The sequence below is a fragment of the Chinchilla lanigera genome, unplaced genomic scaffold (genome assembly GCF_000276665.1).
Source record: "Chinchilla lanigera isolate Chin_1 unplaced genomic scaffold, ChiLan1.0 scaffold00095, whole genome shotgun sequence".
NCBI classification, from domain to species: domain Eukaryota; kingdom Metazoa; phylum Chordata; class Mammalia; order Rodentia; family Chinchillidae; genus Chinchilla; species Chinchilla lanigera.
Window position 1 is genome coordinate 1869072 of NW_004955496.1, and position 18769 is coordinate 1887840.

An 18769-nucleotide genomic window follows, 5' to 3' on the forward strand; every position below is an offset into this window, starting at 1 on the left:
TTGATTTTTTTATTTTCTTGCCAAGTGCACATTGTACAATACAGTAAGAAGCTCCTGACAAATGAGAAGACAAGAGGTGACAAGTATAGGCTGCCACCCAGGAAAGGAAATTTAAACACACATGCTATCAGTGTAAGAGAGACATGTGTATGGAACATACTATTGTCATGTGTGAAGACTGCCTTGGGTATGACATTTGAAGCAAAGATTCTTTCTCTGGTAAACTTTTTTTTGTATTTTCATTGTAATTCACATAGAAATTTATTTCTGTTGTTTTTGGGTTTTATAAGCAAGGGAACAGTTGATGTGAAAATGTTGATGTGTATTCTAAATACTCACTACAATTCTTTATGTCCTAAATATTAAGTCCTTTGTCTGAGGAACAACTGGCTAAAATTTTTTTCCATTCTGTGGGCTTTTTACTCTATTGGCGGTTTCTTTTGGTATGCAAAAGGTCTTTAATAAGATGAAATCCCAGTTGTTGATTCTGTGTAGTATTTCCCATGCAATCGGGGTTTTGTTCATGAAATCTTTGCCTGTTAAGTCTTCAAGAGTTCTATCTGTTCTCTCTTGCAGCAGGATTTAGTGTTTGTTTTAATATTTAGATCTTTGATCCATTCTGATTTTAGTTTAGAGCATGGTGAGAGACATGGGTCTAGTTTTATCTTCAGCATGTGGAAAGCCAATTTTTCCAGCATCAGTTATTTAAGAGGCTTCCTTCCAATGAATATGTTTGGCCCCTTTGTCAAAAGTAAGGTGGCTGAGTGTGTTTGGAGTTGTTTCTGCATCTTCTAATCTGTTTCACTGAGCCTCAGGTCAGTTTTTTTTCCAGTACCGTCCTGTCTTTATCACAGTAGCTCTGTAATATAATTTCAAGACAGGGATTCTGATGCCCTCTGCCTTGCCTTTGTTGCCCAGAACTGTTTTGCTATTCTGGGTCTCTTCTAGTTCCAAGTGAATTTTAGGAATGTTTTCTGTAATTCTGTGAGATACGCTAATGGTATTTTGATTGGGATTGCATTAAATGTATACAGCAATTTTGGGAGTATGGCCATTCTCACTGTGCAGTTCTTCTTATTCATGAGCAAGGGATATCTGTCCTCTTCAATCTCCCTTTTCAGAGTACTGTAAGTTTTCAATGTACGGATCTTTTACTTTCTTTGTTAGATTGATTCCTAAGTATTTCATTTTTTCAGTGCTATTGTGAAAGGTGTTGTTTCCTTAATTTCTTTCTCAGTGAGTTCCAAAAATGGACATCTAGAATGAATATACACTTCTCAGATGAGGAAGTACAAACAGCAAATAAATGTACATGAAAAAATGTTCAACATCACTGGCCATTCAAAAGATGCAAATTAAAACACTGAGATTCCATCTTACTCCAGAGAGAATGTCTATCATCAAGAAATCAACCAATAACAAATGCTGGTGGGGCTGTGGGGAAAAAAAAAAAAACCCTTTTCCACTGTTGGTGGGAGCATAGACTGGTGCAACCACTATGGAAATCAGTGTGGAGATTCCTCAGAAAACTAGGACTAAAGGTCCCATTTGACCCAGCTATTCCCCTCTTCAGTATCTTCCCAGAAGAATTAATACCATTGTACTACAGCAATATACATACACCCATGTTTATAGCAGTACAGTTTATAATAGCTAAATCTTGAAAACAGCCAAGTGCCCATCAACCAAAGAATGGATAAAAAAATGTGGCAGAACTATTCAGCCATAAAAAAGGATAAACTGGAGACATTTCTAGGTAAATGGGTGCACCTTGAGACCATACTCTTAAGTGAAATAAATCAGACACATGTAAATATCACATTGTCTCTCTGGTATGAGAAACTGAAAGTATAAATAAGAACCATAATGTATAATAGATATTGTGAAATAGCAAAAAATTATTCAAAAGGAAAGAGGAACTAGTGAGGGGGAAAAAAAGGAAAAGAAAAAATGAGAAAAGAAGAATAAAATGAAAACAAAGCTTTGTAAATGAGGGAATGGGGGGGTTGAAGGGAGCGAAAGGGATGGGAAAAAAAGGAATCAAAATAAATCATGTACAGGTATAGATTCCCCATGATGAATATGATCATTGTGCCTACCTAAATTGTACCAATAAACTTAATAAAATAAATACTCATTACATATTGCAAATTTAATATTTTATTACTATTTTCCTGTTAAAACTCATAAAATTAAAATTAATTCATCAATAGAAATGCTTCTAAAAAATAAACATGGTCATTGTATGCCCCCATAAAGTACCTCTCAAAACAGTTTGCCCTGCTGCTTCTGGTTAATGACTTACAATCTGGTTATTTAAAAACAGGATGACCAAGAATTGCATTTTTTCATTAATTTTTATAAGGTAACAGGAAATATAAAAATGACAGTTTTATCAAATTTATTCAATACAAGAATCAACTGGCTGAAATGACAGCTCCTGATGTTCAGGAGAGTCAGTATGTAAACAAGTGTGTTGCCTAAGTGACACTTGGGGTAAATTGCTAAGTGCTTAAAAGCTCTGTCTGCAAGATAAAGACCAAATTTGTAAATCTGACCCCAGTACTCTAAACCAGTGATGGCGAACCTTTTAGAGCTCTCATTGATTCAGACAGCCTGCTGCAGCATGTATGCCGGAGATTTGCCACCACTGGTCTAAAGTTTTCTTCTATTTCTTCCTAAGTACTTAAATTTTAGCCACAAAAAAGCAAAGTTACCTATCCTGATTTTCAAAGTGTCCCTTATAAAGTTCCCAATTGCTAGTTCACTTAAAAATGAATTAAAGGTTAACTCAGAATTAAAATATGTTTTAGCTATAATTCTCAGGCATTCTTCAGAGCCAGACATTTAGAGTGACAGAAATTGTGATCTCTCATTTCACTTTTAAAAATAAAACCACTAATTTTTTAATAACAAGTTCCTCATTGCTTGGGAGGGCAAGCTTCCAGATTTGTCATTCTTGTTCAAGACTGCTTTTACTATTTGGGATCTTCTGAAGATCCATGTGCGTTTTAGATTTTTTTTTCTACATCTGTGTAGAATGCCATTAGGATTTTGTTAAGATTGCACTGATCACTTTGGAGACTATGATCATCTTATTATTAATTCTTTATTAATTCATGTTTGTGATACATTATGAACACATTCATATGGAAAGTATTTTACTATTCTTACAATCCATGAACATGAGATATCTTATGTCTAATTTCCTTCATTGGTGTTTTATTACTTTCAGTATTAAAGTCTTTCACCTCTTTGGCTGGCTTCTATTTTATTCTTTTTTGTTGTTAATATAAATGGAATTGTTTTAAATGGGGTTGTTTTAATTTTCTTTTTGGATAATTATACTCAGTATGTAAAAACACCACTATTTTTCATATGTTGACTTTGTATCCTGGAACATTACTGAATTTGCTTATTGTAAGTGTTTTTTGTTGGCCCTTTAGGGTTTTTTATGCTCATGGTCATGTCACCCGCAAACAAATAATTTTGCTTGCTTCCAGGTTGGGTGTTTTTAGTTCTTGTTGGAGTGCTATGGGCGGGCCTTGCAGAATCTGTGAACAGAGATGGCGAGGGTGGGGACCCATGTCCTATGTCAAACCCCAAGAAGCTTTCTATCTTCCCTGCTGAACATGATGTTAGCAGTGGGGTCCCTGCAAGGCCTCAGGGACAGATCCTCAATGCTGTGTCACCCGGGGCATGAGATTCGTGCTTCTCTAAACAATGCTGGGCTGTGGGGAATGGGAACAGCCAGGTCTCTCTGTGCTTGTGACAGCGGCCACGTGGCATATTTTATACAGAGCAATCCCCATGTCTCACAACCATGCCTGGGCCACAGTGTGGCCATCTGTCTTCAGGAGACGATTTCTTTGTTTCTTCCTCTGTGTTCTTATTTGATATTTGGTATAAGGTGGAATTTTGTTTACCGGTTAGATCAAAAATCCAGATATGACACTGTCTCCATGAAAGTGAAAAGTTTACTAAAGGCATCAAAAACTCTGATAAAGGTGAGAACTAAGGTGTTAGGCAGATTTATAAAACAGTACAATTATTTAATATTTCTGATAAACCATGAAGTACAAAAAATTGTAAAATGTCAGTATCTGCAGGAAAAGCATCAAGAGTAACAAAGATCTTTTTAAAGTGCTACAGTTTGAGGCATTGCATTTAAAAGTTTAATAAGCGTCAGATTCTGACAATCTTCAAGTTCTCAAAGCTCATTTTTTCAAGTAAGCTACAAACTCTTTGGTTAGAAATACTGAAAATCCATGTATAAATTAGAGCAGGAAACCTGTTAGTGCTGAGGTACTAGTGCAGTTTGTAAGCACAGGCATTTCCTGTCAGGAGCAGACTGTCGTGCTGGAGGCCTGGCATCACCCACACTCAGATCTCCTGTCCACAGTCTGGTCGCCTCTCCATTTTGCTCACTTCCTCAGCATTTAGTTGATTTGCATTTCTTCTTTAAAAAAAAAAATCTGCAAGGCACATGAAGACCTAAAGATTAGCCTGTATCTCATGTATCTATATACTAAGTGCTTAATTATATTCGTAAGAGGGAAAAGCGGCGTGGTAGGTGATGCAGAGATGGTAGAATCCAACAGTGATACCTGACTCTGATCTTCCATCTTTTCTTCCTCTCCTGGGTTTCTGTTAAACATATGTTATTTCCACTCCTTGAGCAGGAAGGAGTCTGCCCAGGAATGTGCTCATCAAAGGAAAGCTCCACCCGAACCCCAGAATGACCCAGCTGCCGGGCGGGGGGAGGTGATGGAGGGGTTGGGAGATCTGGGTCTGCCCCATCTGGAAACAGCTAGGAAGAGGGGCAGCTGCAGGTGAGCTTTCCAACCCAGATGCTAAGTTGAGCTTCCCACTTTTGCTTTTCATTTCATTCTCAAAGTCACAGCCTCTCTGGGTCTTTTCTTCCCTCTTCTCTAGCAGAAGGAGCACAGTGGCTGCCTCCACCTCAGAAAAGAGCAAGCCCTGAATGTGGCCCCAGCCTGGCCAGTGGGAGCTCACCTTGTGAGGCCAACCCTTCATAGCTAAGGCATCACTGTAAGTTTAAAATGGTTTTGAAAATGAAGAGAAGTCTAGCAACTTTTAAAAATTTGGCTTAAACTGACATTAACAAATAATATGTACTGATTTTCAAAAGTCACCTTAAGCAACAAAAATACCACCCATAGGTCATACTCAAATAGGGTGGAGGCACACACCCATCATCCCGGCACTTAGGAGGCTGAGGCAGGTGGATCATCATTGAGTTCAAGGTCAGTCTGGACTACATAGCAAGAGGCTGTCTTCCAAAAACAGAAAAAAGAAATGGGGTGGAACTTGCTTTTAAGTAGTCACACCGAAAGTCACTCCAATCAAGCAGGTAGCTGCAGAAAGCAGGTGCTGTGACAGGCAGCACTACTTCCCATGAGGAGCCCATCAGGAGGAGGGGCCATCAGGGCTAGCTGGGGACCAAGTGGTGGCAGCCCCGAGAAGGGCGCAGAGACTCCTGTCCAGCCCAGAGTCTGACCCAGAGGTGGCATTTGTCACCTGTGCCTTAGCTTCCCTGAGCCTCCATGCTCTGCTGCAGCTGGATCTTAGGGTGACAGTCACAAACACGCAAGGTATGGCTGGGGATGAGGCTTAGTGGAAGAGCTCCTGCCTTGCACGAATAAGGCCCTGGCTTCAATCCCCAGCACCACAAAAAAAAAAAACAACCACAAACATGCAGGTTGAGGCTTTAAGCACAGTGCAGGGGAGGAAAGGTTCACAGCGCGGCTGCCCAAGATTGCCTCCCTGAGTCTCAGGAGAGAGCTAGCACCCCCGGAGCAGTGGCGGGGGGGCACTCCTCAGGGCACAGTGACAGCTTCCCACGAGCAGCCTGGCCGTGGCAGCACCCTTTTCCCAACAGTCCGGAGAGGGCTTCAGCCAAGAACTGTCCTCTATGAGGGGCCTCACATTTAGGAAGAGCGAGGTTCTCTCCAGAGGGCAAGATGCCACCTGTCTGTGACCATTCGGAGTCATACACAGGGCTGGCAGCGGGCCGATCCCCAGAGGAAGGCTCAAGGGTCCCGTGCTGGCAGAGCTGGGACCCATTCCACATCCTTCCTCCAGGCTCACTGCAGGTGTGATGAAGGAGAAGGAAGAACCTCATCACAGGAGTTTGGAAATCCCGACTTCTTTTTCACTCAGCGTACTCAGCGTACAAGGGTCCATTTCATTCTGTCTCTACAAAAACTCATAATTAAAATCATAAACAAAAGATACCTATACCAGAACAAGCCCGAAGAAGTGACACAGAACCTATGCTTTAAAAACAAAGATCTACCCCACTGTACCCTTGGCCCTCACGCCCTCTGACAGAGCGTTCAAGGCTGAAATCCACTTTCACAGTGTCAGAGGTCTTAAGAAGCCAGCAGGAGACTGGGTCATCTCCAGCATGGAAGAACTTCTTGGGGACATCAGGACACATCTGAGGCCAGGACAGCAGGGAGTTCTGAGTGTCGTTGTACTGTGTGAGGACAGAGGCTGCAGGAGAAGATGGCTCATGGTGGAAGCCACTGCCGGGAGCACAGGCACCTGGGGACTCAGAAAGCACAGCCTTGCTGGGGCGAAGATACTCAGGTGTCCTGCTGGGACACCTCTTCCCTCCCTGGGTCCCAGTGGCTCTCTGGTCTGATCCCAGCCTGCATCAGCTGTGCTGTCAGCAGGAGCAGGAAGAATCATTTATAGGACACATATTGAGGTGTCACCTCCTCCTCTTCTTGGGGTGCTCTTCTTTATCTCTTTGAAACGACAACATTGAATGGATGAGGGGCCGAAGTGAGGCCAAATCTCCCTGTGAGCAGAGGCTCCTCAGCATCCTTGGGCAGCGCGAACGCAAAGCTCTGCAGCAGGCTCACGAACATCAGGAACAGCTCCATCTTGGCCAGCTGCTCGCCCATGCACACCCGCTTCCCTGGAGCGTGGGGAAAGAGATCAGGACTCTCACCCCATTACTAATTCAGAAAGTTCAAATTCCTTTTTTTTTTTTAAATAGGGTCTCAGATGCAGTTCAGGCTGGCCTAGATCTCACTAATGTAGCCCAGGCTGGAAATGCACTGTCCTCCTCCTGTCTCAGCCTCCCAAGTGCTGGGATTATAGGCATGCGCCACCACACCTGGCAGAGGTAAAAATTTATAACACTTACCTAACTCACCTAAATTGAGTGTTTTAAATAAATAGTTTTAGAATAAAATTGCCACATAAACCACAGGCTCCCGCAGACTGTGATGGACAGAACTTTTCCACGCCAAGTTTACATTTTCACTGCTGCTCCTGAAAACCTGTCCTCATCTGGCAGGACCTACAGACAGGTGCAGGGGACACTGACCCTATCTGGTCCTTGCCTGCTTATCTTTTTCCTTGGCTGTTACCTGGTGGACTGAGGAGGGGAAGTCAGAGTAGAGTCTCTGGAGCCTTCCTTTTCCATGAAAGTATCCCATGGGTCCCACACTAGGACCCTAAAGAGGGACAGCTGTTACTTGAGCCCCTCCCCAACCAGGTCCCGTCCTGGGACCCAGCCAAAGGCCAGGTAGCTCAGAAAGGATGACATCCAGTCATATTTCTTCCTGCCTCCATCTTGGGCTATCTCTGTCTGTCTCTATCTTCTTTCTGTGCTGGCAGTTGAATGCCAGGCCTTAAACGTAGTAGGCAAGCACTCTACCACTGAATTCTACCTCCAGCCCTGATTCTGTTTCTAAACCCTGAGATGAACAGAATAGAAACGTATTATCTAAATGACTTATTGCTTCCATTAGCCAGCCAGTAAAGAAACATTTTTTTACAACACTGGAATAAGAAGTGATTCTTTCAGTTCTGCTTTTGCTTTTTCCTTTTGGTGCAAGCTAAGGATCAAACCCAGGCCCTTGCCCAGGCCAGACAAGCGCTCTACCACTGAGTGACACCTGCCCATAGTTGCGCTTCTGTTTTAAAAACTATGTTAATGAAACCAGAAAGGTTTTACTGACCTATCCCAAAAGGAATAAAGGCTTCTGTTTTTAAAAGTTGTCCTTGGTCATCCAGAAATCGACTCGGGTGGAACTCGTCTGGGTTCTCCCAGATGGCCGGGTCTCTGTGCACAGCCCACAGGTTGGGCAGAATCACCGTGCCCTTCGGAATGGTGTAGCCTTGGAGCACTGAGGCAGACAAACACAGCATCATTCATTTTGCTGCTGTTCTCCCTAACTATCACTGCCTTGGGGAAAAAAAAATCTAGTTTCCTACTTAGTGTCTTAACTCATGGTCCTCGGGGCAGGGATACGATCTGAGCATGTGCCCACCTGGTCCCCCCCAGCGCCATCCGAGGGCCCAGCCTGCCACAGGTGCTCTGATGCATGTTGGCTGAGGGAGTCAAGCAAACCATGAAAATAAGGGGAAACACTAAAGCTGAAATAATAGGCATTTCAAATAATCCCCTAAGAATGACCCATCCTGACACTTGCGTGGAGAATAACAGTTTAGAGTTGTCTGTGCAGGGAGATGCTGAGGAAGGTAAACTAAGAAAAATGACAGATGGAAGTCAGCCCTGGCCGTTCATCAGCTGACAGGTGAAATACACTTTCAGCAATGCCTGAAAAATACTGTGCACACCACGGTGCATCGGATCTGCACCCCAAGCCTTCAGTGACCCTTGTCCTTTCGAGCCCATCACACGATGGCCATCTCTGGAGGGGATGACGCCTTCCTGAGAGGGATTTGAAGACAGTCTGGACAGGACCTGCTCAGTACTGGTTTCACTGAAATGATGACCCGAGAATCAGAGAAAGGAAAGGGTGCTCCCCAAAAGACCTAACCTCCCACTAGGCGCCTCCTCGTTTCTGCCACTTTGAATGGGACACTTGGAACAAGCCTTTAGCACACACAGCCAGGCCCCAGGGACTCCCCAGACCCGGGGTCACGGGTCCGTCTTGGAACGCTGCCTGTTGTCTCCATCCGCCTCAAGCATCAGCCCCTTGCTCACATGCGAGTGGTTCAGGGTGCTCCTGCCTCCAGCGCTCCCTCTTCTGCCCCTCTGTCCTGTCTGCTGCCCTCCGTCCACACCCGTGGCACAGGCTCCAGAGCCTGCCATCCCACTTGGCACATCTGACCCATACTCCTAATTGTGTAATATTTATGCTTTGGTTGTACTAGTTTTTTGTTTTTGTTTTTTTGAGGCAGGGTCTGGCCTTGAACTCACTATATAGCCCAGGCTGGTCTCAAACTTGCAGCAATCCTCCTGCCTCAGCCTCTTGAGTGCTGGGATTACAGGTGTGCACCACAGTGCCAGGCTTGGAGACAGAATTTAAAAATTGAGGCAGGGTAATTTCTAGCAAAACTCCTTCATTCCACAGTAAGACTAGCTCTTCTGACTGCCATGAGGTGGACTAAAGCACCTTTGCTAACTCTGGAATTGTTTCTGTAATGCACCTGATTTATATTTTTGGCACTAGCATCAGATGTGGTGCAGGCCTGTAATTTCGGCACTTAGGCTGCATGAGCAGGAATACTGTGAGTTCAACACCAGCTTGGGCTACACTGAGAGTTTAAGGCCATCTTGAATCACAAAACCAAAAGTAAAATAAGATGAAATTAAAAAAATAGAAAATTATGGCATCATTTGTTTTGGCAGAATGTGCATTACTGCACTGAGTTATTAATAAAATTCAGTGGTCCTGGCGCAGCAATTCGCCCAACAGTGGACAACTACAAGCAAAAACAGCCTCCAGGACATTGTAGTATCTGTGACAGTGGCCACCACTCACACGTGTACTGCCCTCGAGGGCACCCCAGGACCAAGCCCCGGCTCACCTGTCTTCTCCGAGGTCATGTGCGGAATGGCCAGGGGCACCACCACTGTCAGCCTCTGCACCTCCATGATGGTGGCCTCTGTGTAAGGCATCTGGGCCTTGTCAGTGAGGGAAGGGGCTCGGGTGGGGCCAATGACCCTCTTGATTTCTGCATGGACCTTTTCTGTGTGACAGGAAAGAAGAAACGGTAAGATTCTCCTTGGGGAGAACTGCGTGTGTGCCCCACATCCACTACCATTTTCCCCTTACATGCTGACAGGCTGGCAGTGCCAGGACATAGTGTGGGCCAGATGTACCAAGAGGGGTGGCAGGCTCTCAGGCCTGTCCTTGGGTGTGGATGGAGGGCAGCAGACAGGACAGAGGGGCAGAAGAGGGAGTGCTGGAGGCAGAGCACTCTGAACCACTCACATGTGAGCAAAGGGCTGATGCTCGAGGTGGATGGGGACAACAGGCAGCGTTCCAAGACGGGCCCGTGACCCCGGGTCTGGGAAGTCCCTGGGGCCCGGGTGTGTGTGCTAAAGGCTTGTTCCAAGTGTCTTATTCAAAGTGGCAGAAACAAGGGGGGGCCTAGTGGGAGGTTAGGTCTGTGGCAGTGCACCCTTTTCTTTCTCTCTCTTTTGCACCCTGGGTACAGGTGGAGCTTTGCCCTACCACATGGCCAGAGACAATGTGCTGCCTTGCACAGGCAAAACCGAGCCACAGTGGAGCATCCCTCTGGATAAGTGGGTCACCCCAGGCATTCTGTTACAGTAGTGGCATGCTGACCAGTACAGGGTTTATGTCCTCTGCATTCCCCTCTCCCTTTGTACCTAGATGAAGGACGCAGTAATGCCATGTCACTCTTCAGTTTAGTGGCTCCCCTCTTTGTCATTCACGCCCTGAATCACTCTCTTTAGGGGAAGGCAGCCACTAAGTCAAGCAGCCCATGCGAAGGTCAGGTGGAAGGAAGAGTGGGCAGTGACCAATAGCACATGGGAGCTACCTTGAAAGTGGGTCCTTCAGTCTCAGTCAAGCCTGCAGATGACTACAGTCCAGTTGACATCGTGACTCTAATCTCACAAGAAACCCCAAATCAGAATCATCCAGGTCAAGCCACTCCTGGATTCCTGGCCCTCACAAACCATATTAAGTAACAAACAGTGGTGTCTTGAACTGTTAAATGTTGCAGGTAATCGCTACTTGGCAATCATTAACAGACGGGACAGCGCCCTCCATGGACAGTGATGGTGTCTCCGGGACGTGCACACCTTCTCACCTTGTAAGTTTGACACCTTTGCATGGTGTGGAACAGGGAAAAGGGGTTTCTTTAGCTCACAATGCAGAGGTGAAAGTCAAGCTTACACAGCCCCATGTGCGCAGCTTCTGGTGAGAGCCCCTGGGATGCGTACAACACGGCGGCAGCACTGTGGCAGGAGCATGTGAGAGGTGAGGTGTGACAGGGAGCCAGTGGGGCTGGGAGCCAAGCTCGCTCCTCACACAGTAACCGCCGCGTCAGAACACCCGAGGAGATGGACTCCAGAGGAGGAAAGGTTTGTTCTGTTCCCAGCTGCAGTCCACAGTCTCCTGGCCATCACTCTCGGTCCATGGCAGGAAGAACAAGGCAGGGGGACAGCAGAGCAAAGCTACTCACCTGAGACACTGAGAGGAGCCCACCCACAGCCACACCACTCTGAAAGTGTTTCACCTTGTCTGACCTCAGAAGCTAAGCAGGACCAGGCCTGGCTTGGGCTTCAGTGGGAGAAAGGGCCAGGGTCCCACTATTCCCGGTAAGGGACACACACTCAGTGACCTATCTTCCTTCTACCAGGCCCGCCTCCAAAGGTTCCACTACCGTACCTCAGCTGGGGACCACGCTGTCAACACCCGAGCCTTTAAGGGACACTTTAGAGCTAAGGCCATAGCAGCACTGCTGTGGGGATTAAGTGGGGTGCCAGGAGAACTCCACTGTCCCTGAGGGAGCCCCCATGATGGTGTCTACATGGCCATCTCCACCGCACTGAGGATAGAGCCTCCCAAACACGTCCCAACCACGGCACGACAAGAGACCAACTGTGCCCAACCTAAGTACAGTCATGTGTCACACAGGGACGTTCCAGCCAGAAACGGCCCACCCATGACAACGGCTTCATGAGATTTGGTAGTCTGGAGACACCGCAGCCACCCTACTTTACCCTCTGAGGCTGGCACAGGGACAAAGTCACCTAACGCCACGCTTCTCGGAGTTTGTCACCGCGCTCAGGAACACTGGCCATACCCTGGTGAGCTCAGAGCCTGAGAGGGTTGGAAGGGGCTGCAGGCCAAGGCCCTGCGGATGGTAAGGAAATGGGTCTCCTGGGGCTCCGGAGAAGCAGCACAGTCCTGCCAGCCCCGTGAGACACGGGTCAGACCTCTGACACAGCAGCTGTCAGATGACAGGTCTGTGCTGTGTGAATCCGCTAAGTCTGTGGCAGCAATGGGAGTGATTACGCCCCACAGCCTTCCTTCTAGCTGCCTTGCTGCCACCTGTGCCTATTGATCCTGCCGTGTTAGAACAAGCTGTGCTTCTCTTTTCCGTTTTCCAAACAAGATGGTAAAGCATCAGGGTTCGGCTCTAAGGTATCCTACTTCTTTTTTGCTTTGTTTCTGTTTGTTTTTTGTTTTTGAGACAGGGTCTCACTATGTAGCCCAGGTTGGCCTTGAACAGATGGTGATCCTGCTGCCTCAGCCTCCTGAGTGCTGGGATTACAGGTGTGCGCCACCACACCTGGCAGGTGTCCTACTTCTCTACCAGTCTTTCCCACAGAATCAGATGTGCAGAAATCAAAGCAAGGTGATCAAGTCAGGACATGAGTCTACCTCTCTAGGAAAAACAGGTTTCACTGGAAGCACCTTCCCAGCTTCCCACGAGATGCAAATATATATTTGCTTTTGCAGCTGAAGACATGCTTAGTGCTTGGCACTACGAGATCACTGAAGTTGCTAATCCTCCTCTAAATAACCTGGCTGTGCCTTGACCGGGGAACTCATCTGCTAGTTACCTTGGACGTCAGGGTATAGGCACATGTACAGCAGGCACCAGAGCAAGGAGTTAGTTGTGGTGTCCGTCCCAGCGACAAAGAGGTCCCCGATGATGTAGAACAGGTAGTCCTCACTGAAGCTGCTGCTGCTGTTGCGCTGGCGTTCCTCCTCCACGTGCAGAAGGTACATGTCGATGAAGTCCTGCGGGCTCTGGGCGTCCAGAGAGTCCTGATGGTCACGGATGATCTGTTTAAGGAAAACGGTGATGTCGTTTTGGATCCGCCTTAATTCCTTAAACGGCCCAAAGGGGAGGTAGTAGAACCAGGGGCACATGTTGACCAGCAGGAGCTGGCTGTTGAGACAGATTTCCAAGCCTCGTGACATCAAATCCAGTAGCTTCTTAAACTCCCTGTTGGTGTAATCGAAGCGCTGGCCAAAGCACAGGGAACAGATGATGTTGGAGACGGCATTGCTGACGACAGGGACCAGGCTGAAGGGAGAGTCCCCGTGCCTTTGCATCTCCTGCTTCACGCACTTGAACTCCTCGATGATCTTGGGCTCCAAGCTCAGCTTGCCCAAGCCAAAGTGACGCAGAGTGGCATGTGAGAACTTTCTCTGCTGTCGCCAGACAGGGCCGTAGGGTGCGAACACAACCCCTGCAGAAGGACACCAAGAAAGAAGGTGAGCCAGGCATGGTAGCACTTGCCTGTAATCTCAGATCTGGGCGGCTGAGTCAGGAGGACAACTGGGAATTCAAGACTAGCCTGAATTACATAATTAGTTCAACAAGAGCCTGGACTACACAGCGATACCTTGTCTCAAAAGCAAAAACAAAATAAAGTTAAAAATACAGGTGAGAGCACACTGTGATACTGAACAGGAAGCACACCATGTACCTTTCAAGTCCCTCACACCAAGCTGATGCAGTGACCACCAGCCCAGCCCATGTCAGCAGACAAGATACTAACAAGTCCACTGACATAATTCCAATTACTAAGCATGCCATCAGGTCCAGTTAAATTGGGAGGATTACTGGACAGCTATTACGGCTGATGCATCTGCTGGTAAAATAGGAAGTAGTGGGGTTCAGTATGCAACCTAAGCACACACTAGAACAGCCTTCTACTTCACAGGGGGACACTAGGCTTAGAAAACATTTCCGGCCAGATACACCCACATTCAGAACATTATGAGCACAAGGATGAGGACAGTAACAGATTGGCAGGATGGGACCCATGACTTCAGAATCCCCACTGTCGGCACAGTGCTATGTATGCAGAGGTGATCGGTAACTTAGATGGATAAACAAACATCCCAACTAGGTCAGACACACCACTCCCAGTCTGGAATCTTGTAACTGGCAAGTAACATATTGTTGGTTGTTGGTAACATCTGCAATTTAAAAGCATCTGAACTCAACCAGGCATGGTGGGGCACACCTGTATTCCCAGAGCTCTGGGAGGCTGAGGCAGGAGGATCCAAGTTTGAGCACTACCTGAGCAACTTAGCAACTTTGGAAGAGCTGGACTGAAAAAAACAAACAAACAAACAAAAAAAAAAACCTTAAAGCCTAGGAATGTAACTCAGTGCGAAGGTCCTAAGTTCAGTCCCCAGCACCACAAAAACCAAAATACATCTGAATTCATGATAGCCAGCCACAACTCTATCTTACTTGATTTTCACGTGTTCATCTCCACCATCAAACCCAGCAAAATCACCCCCAGACGTGTTATCAAACTGTCTAAGTATCTACCCAAATCTGCAGTGTGACCTATCATTTAGGAATTTCATTAGACTTCTGTGGTGGGACCCATTTCCGGATTTCTGTCTTCCTCCTTCTTGTTTCACTCTCATTTCTGCTGAAGCACATCCTCTAGTAGTTTCCAGAAAAGGTTGTATGAGAGAAAAATTTCTAAAGATTCTGCACATCTGGAAATGTACTCTACTGTTGGATTCCTCAATGTGAAGACACTGGAAAGAGCCAGTGGATGTGTCATAACATGCATGCATTTTCAACATGACCAAACCTGGCCAAATTATTCTCTGAAATGAGAGAACACCATGCTATGTACTTATCAGCAGTTCTGGAACATTCTCATTATTCCAAAAGCAGTCCTCAGTTGATACTTTCAACATTTGTATCATTGATAAAATTTTGCCATTGATCAGATTTCCTGTTCTGGGATTTACACTTACCTATTGTGCAGTTTTCCCATCGTGTGATTTTTTTCTCACTTTTTTAGTAGTATTTGATAAACAGAAGTTTTAAAGAAAAGGCTACTTGCATGTATCAGTCTTCTAGATATGGGGTTTGCCTGTGGCCAGTTGTCTGGAAGAGGCACCAGGAGACTGGAGACACTGGCTGAGTCTGGGCATCTCTTATGTGATTTGCTCGGGAGCAGAGTGCCACCCGGGAGCTCCTGAGAAATTCCGGTTACCTGTGTCTCGGACAAAGATGTCTGTGTTGTGCTACAGCATGGACTACATAACTAAAGTGCACTCTGACTTAGTGCAACTGTCTTCAAAATTCTTTGGAGCCAGGCGTGGAAATACGCATCTGTAATCCCAGCACTCTGGAAGGCTGAGACAGTAGGATCCCATGTTTGAGCCCAGCCTGGGCAACTTAGCAAGACCCTGTACCCATCCCCCTCAAAATATGAGAGGATGAGGGGATATAGCTCAGCACAAGCTCCTGGGTACAATCTCCAGAAAAAGGGGGCATTTCTTTGGAGTAACTTTGGTGAGGATGATATCCACAGCTACTTTATTTTGGCTCTTTTGAACTCATCTTTTTTTGTTTTAAACTAGTGAATTCACTCATTTTTGCCTGGTTCTGTACATAGTTTGAGCTGTACCTGGTTTGCTTTGCTACCGGGGAGCCCACCGCTTTCACCTGGGCAATGCCAGGTACCAGCAAGGGCCTTCCGTGCGCCCCGATGAGACTTTGTCCATAATCCCGGGTTATTCTGAACAGGCTGTGGTGTGGACGTCCTCTCAATTGCTTCACACATTTCTCAACTAGCACGTGCTAGCAATGGCTTTTCTCCCTTGCTTTCTCCTACCACTCCTCCATCATCTCCTCTGCCTATCAAGTAGAAAACCGGATTGAAGCCTCTTCCTTCCTATCCTGGCAGCACCTGAGGTCCCTGGCAGGTTGCTCTTCACACACTGAAGGCCTTGGGCACAGCCAGGAGAAAATGTGTGTCTCACCACTGGGTCTGCGTTGCATTATCTAGGAAATGCATTAAAACCCTGCTCAACATCTGCTTAAAACTGACTAAAATCCATAAGCAAAGGCAGGTAGGGAACTTCAGGAAGCTCCAAGTTAAAATGGGAAAGCCTAGAAGGGGTCTGTGGGTTTCACAGGTAAACTGCTTACCTCGCTTCAAGGAAGAATTACGCCTTAAGACACAGAATTTTAGGATTAAAAATGAGGAGTAAGGAAATCAGGTCAACAGTATAGCTTTCTAAAAACTGGTAAGTGAGAAGTCTTTGTGGGTCTGTGTTCATATGTTACTGTATGTTGTGTCTGCATGTGTACTTGTGTTTGTAAATGGTTTACATGGCACCAAATGAATTTAAAGATAATGGAGCACTCATTAAGAAAACAGTTTGATTCCCGGTAGTGAAAAAAAAAAACAAAAAAAGAATTTTTTTAATGTTTAAGCCAGATACGGTAGCAAACCCTTGTAAACCCAGCTCTCAAGAGGCTGAGGCAGGAGGATCACTGCAAATTCAGGGCCAGCCTCAAGTATATAGTGAGATCCTGTCTCAAAAACCACATTAACAAAAAACCTTCTTTTTTCCTTAATAAAAGAGTTGGGGATATAGTTCAGTGCGAAGGTCCAGGATTCAATCCTCAGTACAGGAAAAAAATATAGCTTCAAGGTTCTGGACTAAAACCAAGGGAGGAACAACTAAGACAGGAAGTGCACCTTTAAAAAATAAGGTGGTTTTTTTTTTGGTTGTTGTTGTTTTTTTTAAATAGACAAACTGTTCCTCCAAGCATCCTCCACTGAGAAGGAGCCACCCCCAGGGTGGGCACCAAGGGCACTCAAGGCCTCCAGGGACATCTCAGATCTTTTCTGCCCACTTGTAAATAACTCTCTCTCCTTTTCCTGGCTTTTCTCCCCTTGGGCACAGGCAGGAACAGCAGCAGCACAGGTGTCCGGCTGAGAGGCTGCACCAGGAGGCCAAGTGCCAAGTCTCTATACCCTTCTCCCTCTGCCTTGGTCACCACTGCAAACCTGCTTCTGATGGAGCCAAGCCACCCTGAGACACCTCCTCCCCCTCACACTTCCTCAGACACCGGGAAAATCTGAGAGAAGGCCAAAGGCGTCAGTCAAGCATCCCATGGTGCTACCAGTGTGGACACTGGATGGACGAGGCCTGGCTGGAGGGTCCAGATACACCAGGAGTATAAATCCTCGTCCAAACCACACGCAGCCAGTTATGAATTCCTGAGTCCGGTGCCCTGCCCACAGACTGACCTGAGAGGTGAGTATATCCTCTCTGAGGAGTGCACAACCCTTAAGAACTGTACAGGAGGGTGTGTGTGTGTGTGCATGTGTGCCCGCGAACGTGTGAGGTGAACTGTGCACTTTACGTCTCGTGTGTGTTTCACCACCATTTAAGGGGAAACAGCCTGTAATACCAGCACTTGGGAGGCTGAGACAGAAGGATCAAAGTGAGTTAGAGGCCAGCCTGGGCTACATACCCGAGTTCGAGGCCAGCTTGACCTCCACAGTGAGACCCTGTCTCAGTCAATCAATCAATAGAAACGAGGGCAGGCAGGACTTCTCCCTAAAGCCCCGAGATCATAGAATTCCAAGCAGAAACAGCGGAAGGAAGGTGAGGAGAGGGTTAGGTGTGGACTGCGATACTTGTTCTGCAACAAGGCAGGAAAGGGCTATGACCGGCACCACCACTCCTTTAGAGCTTGGATGCAAACCTTTGGCTGGGATTCCAAGAAGTCCAGACCTTCCAGCTCAGGACACGAAACAGCAGGTCATCTACTTAAGCAGCACATGTCAAGCTCCAGGCTCTAGGAAGCAGCTGCTGGGTCTTGCCCAGTGTGGCACAGTTAAAGAGCCACATCCGGGTCCAGAGTTACAAAGCCACGTGGTGTCTACAAGTCAGACAGCAGGGCATGCGGCGAGAGAGGCCCCGGTAGGGCGACCTGACCCACTTGGCCAGGCAGTGACAGCAATGCCCGGGGCGACTAGTAGGCAGAGCGGACGCAGTGGTGGATGGGGCCTGAGGCCAGTGCCCAGCAGGGAGCTGCTGAAGGGTGCAGAGGAGGCAGAGCCTCGGGAGGCTCGCAGCTGCAGAGGCGCAGGGTGTCTATCAGGGCCCCACGCTCTGCTCTCAGGCCTTCAGCCCTCTGGGAAAGGAAAACATCTCAGATCTGGAACTCAGTATCGCACAATGGAAAGCATATCCCTCCTCTTTCTACCCCGGCAGAGTCTAGGAACCGGGTCAGAGACGGAAGATGAGGCCTCCTCAGGAGGGAGGGTCACCCCAGGACAGAGCCCGATTCCACCTCCTGTACTCGCCTCATCCTGCTTCTCGCCCTGTTTCCCCACGCCTTTCCTGCTCGGATCTCGGTCGGGTCCCGCTGTGGGGCCGGTTCCTAAGGGGAAGAGGAGGCCCACCTGCGAGGTGAAAACGCAGGTGTGGTGCTGGTGCACGCAAGCGCACAGGTGCGTGGCGGTGTGGCGGGAGGGCTGCCACCCCGAGCCCGGCTCACCCTTCTCCTGGGTGACGATGGAGATGAGCGGCACCCGCGGGCGGTCGCTGAAGACCTCGGCCTGCTGCACCAGCGCCTCGCGCACGCTGCGGAAGTCGCTGAGCACCACGACGCGCTGGGGGCCCACGAAGAGGCTGAAGACGCTGCCGTACTCGCGCGCCAGCCCGGCTAGCCGCACCTGCAGGCCCGCGCGGCTCCTGGCGGG

At 47.4% G+C, this 18769-nt stretch overlaps 1 protein-coding gene across 1 annotated transcript; it reads right to left on the minus strand.

Annotated features, from left to right (window-relative positions):
- Positions 1-3959: 3959 nt before the first annotated feature.
- Positions 3960-18769, minus strand: LOC102028874 (cytochrome P450 2U1; the record flags this gene model as incomplete). The annotated part of the gene is given in 5 exon segments (XM_005406282.2): positions 3960-6949; positions 8001-8168; positions 9820-9981; positions 12836-13471; positions 18565-18769. Coding segments are annotated over 5 exon segments (1350 nt in total), but the record flags the coding sequence as incomplete, so codon positions are not given.